General features: G+C 45.2%; 1 protein-coding gene across 1 annotated transcript; it reads right to left on the bottom strand.

The window, feature by feature from the left end:
• Positions 1 to 351: 351 nt before the first annotated feature.
• LOC107735976 (inactive tyrosine-protein kinase 7-like) lies at positions 352 to 1068 on the bottom strand (the record flags this gene model as incomplete). Its single annotated transcript, XM_016547505.1, has 3 exons — positions 879 to 1068; positions 613 to 757; positions 352 to 479 (listed from the first exon to the last, which is right to left on the bottom strand). Coding segments are annotated over exons 1-3 (463 nt in total), but the record flags the coding sequence as incomplete, so codon positions are not given.
• Positions 1069 to 1100: the final 32 nt, after the last annotated feature.

Genomic DNA, 1100 nt, shown 5'->3' with positions numbered 1-1100 from the left:
TACCAAAATAGAACCAAGAGAAATATAAGTCTTGGTGACATGGGGAAAAGTTAGCAAATCATTAAATTCTGATGAAAAAACAAACATTTTATTTCTATGGAATAACACACACTGATGAATTGCTAACAACGAGACCTTTAACATATATTTCTGACACTGAACAGCCTTAAATGTGCATGTAAGGGGGTTTGAAACAAACCGCAAATCTGGCTGGATATATGTTGAGACCCTCCTTAATCAGTGGACCAAATATTACAACAATCCAGCTTTAGCGGCTGCAAAAAGACACTCATCCAGAAAAGAAAACCAATGGATTTGGTGCTTGAAAAATGAGGAGGGTGTCAGACTCACCAACAACGTAGAGCTCTGCTGAAGTGTGTGCAATGTTACAGCTGTTTCCTGCGATGCAGGTGTAGCTTCCTGTGTCCTCCGTGCTGACGTCATGAACCACCAGAGAGCCGTTGGGCATCTTCTGGAATCTGAATTACAAATAAACCAGAAGATTCGGCATTGCACGGCTTAAGAGTTCTTCTTTCAAATCTTCCAATGAACCCACTTCAGTCAGGACTCGAGAAAGCCACAATTGTGATGCATGTGATTATTTGGTTTTACCTGCTCTTGTCTGCCTCCAGAAATTTGTCTTTTTTCTTCCACTGTATAAAGGGAGGAGGGTCTCCAGTGGCCTGACAGTGAAGCACTGCGGTGTGTCCCTGATATACTGTCATATTCTCCGGCTTGAGCTTAAACGCCACATAAACTAAAGAATGGGAGTAGAAAGAAAATAAACACGGAGACAGAAATGTCAAGGTCCAACACTAATTCAACTCTGTCTCTTGTCTTGTCCATATGGGTCAAGCAAAGCCATTTCTCCCCAGTACCTGCGACGGTGAGCTGGACGACGGCTCTGATCTCTCCCTGCTGGCTGTTGGAGGCGAGGCAGGTGTAGTTCCCGGCATCCGCCCGCGTCACGGTACTGAAGTGCAGTGTGCCGCGCTTCTGCTCCACCCACGCAGGGATATCACTGCCGTCTGCACACACATTCACCAAATCAAAACCCAGGACTGCCATGAACTTCATCCAGCAGCAGATGTTCTCATTTT

The sequence above is a fragment of the Sinocyclocheilus rhinocerous genome, unplaced genomic scaffold (assembly GCF_001515625.1).
Source record: "Sinocyclocheilus rhinocerous isolate Xijiao unplaced genomic scaffold, SAMN03320098_v1.1 C36409434, whole genome shotgun sequence".
Classification (NCBI taxonomy): domain Eukaryota; kingdom Metazoa; phylum Chordata; class Actinopteri; order Cypriniformes; family Cyprinidae; genus Sinocyclocheilus; species Sinocyclocheilus rhinocerous.
The sequence above is the reverse complement of the archived record's forward strand: the minus strand, read 5'-3'. Positions and strand labels throughout refer to the sequence as shown.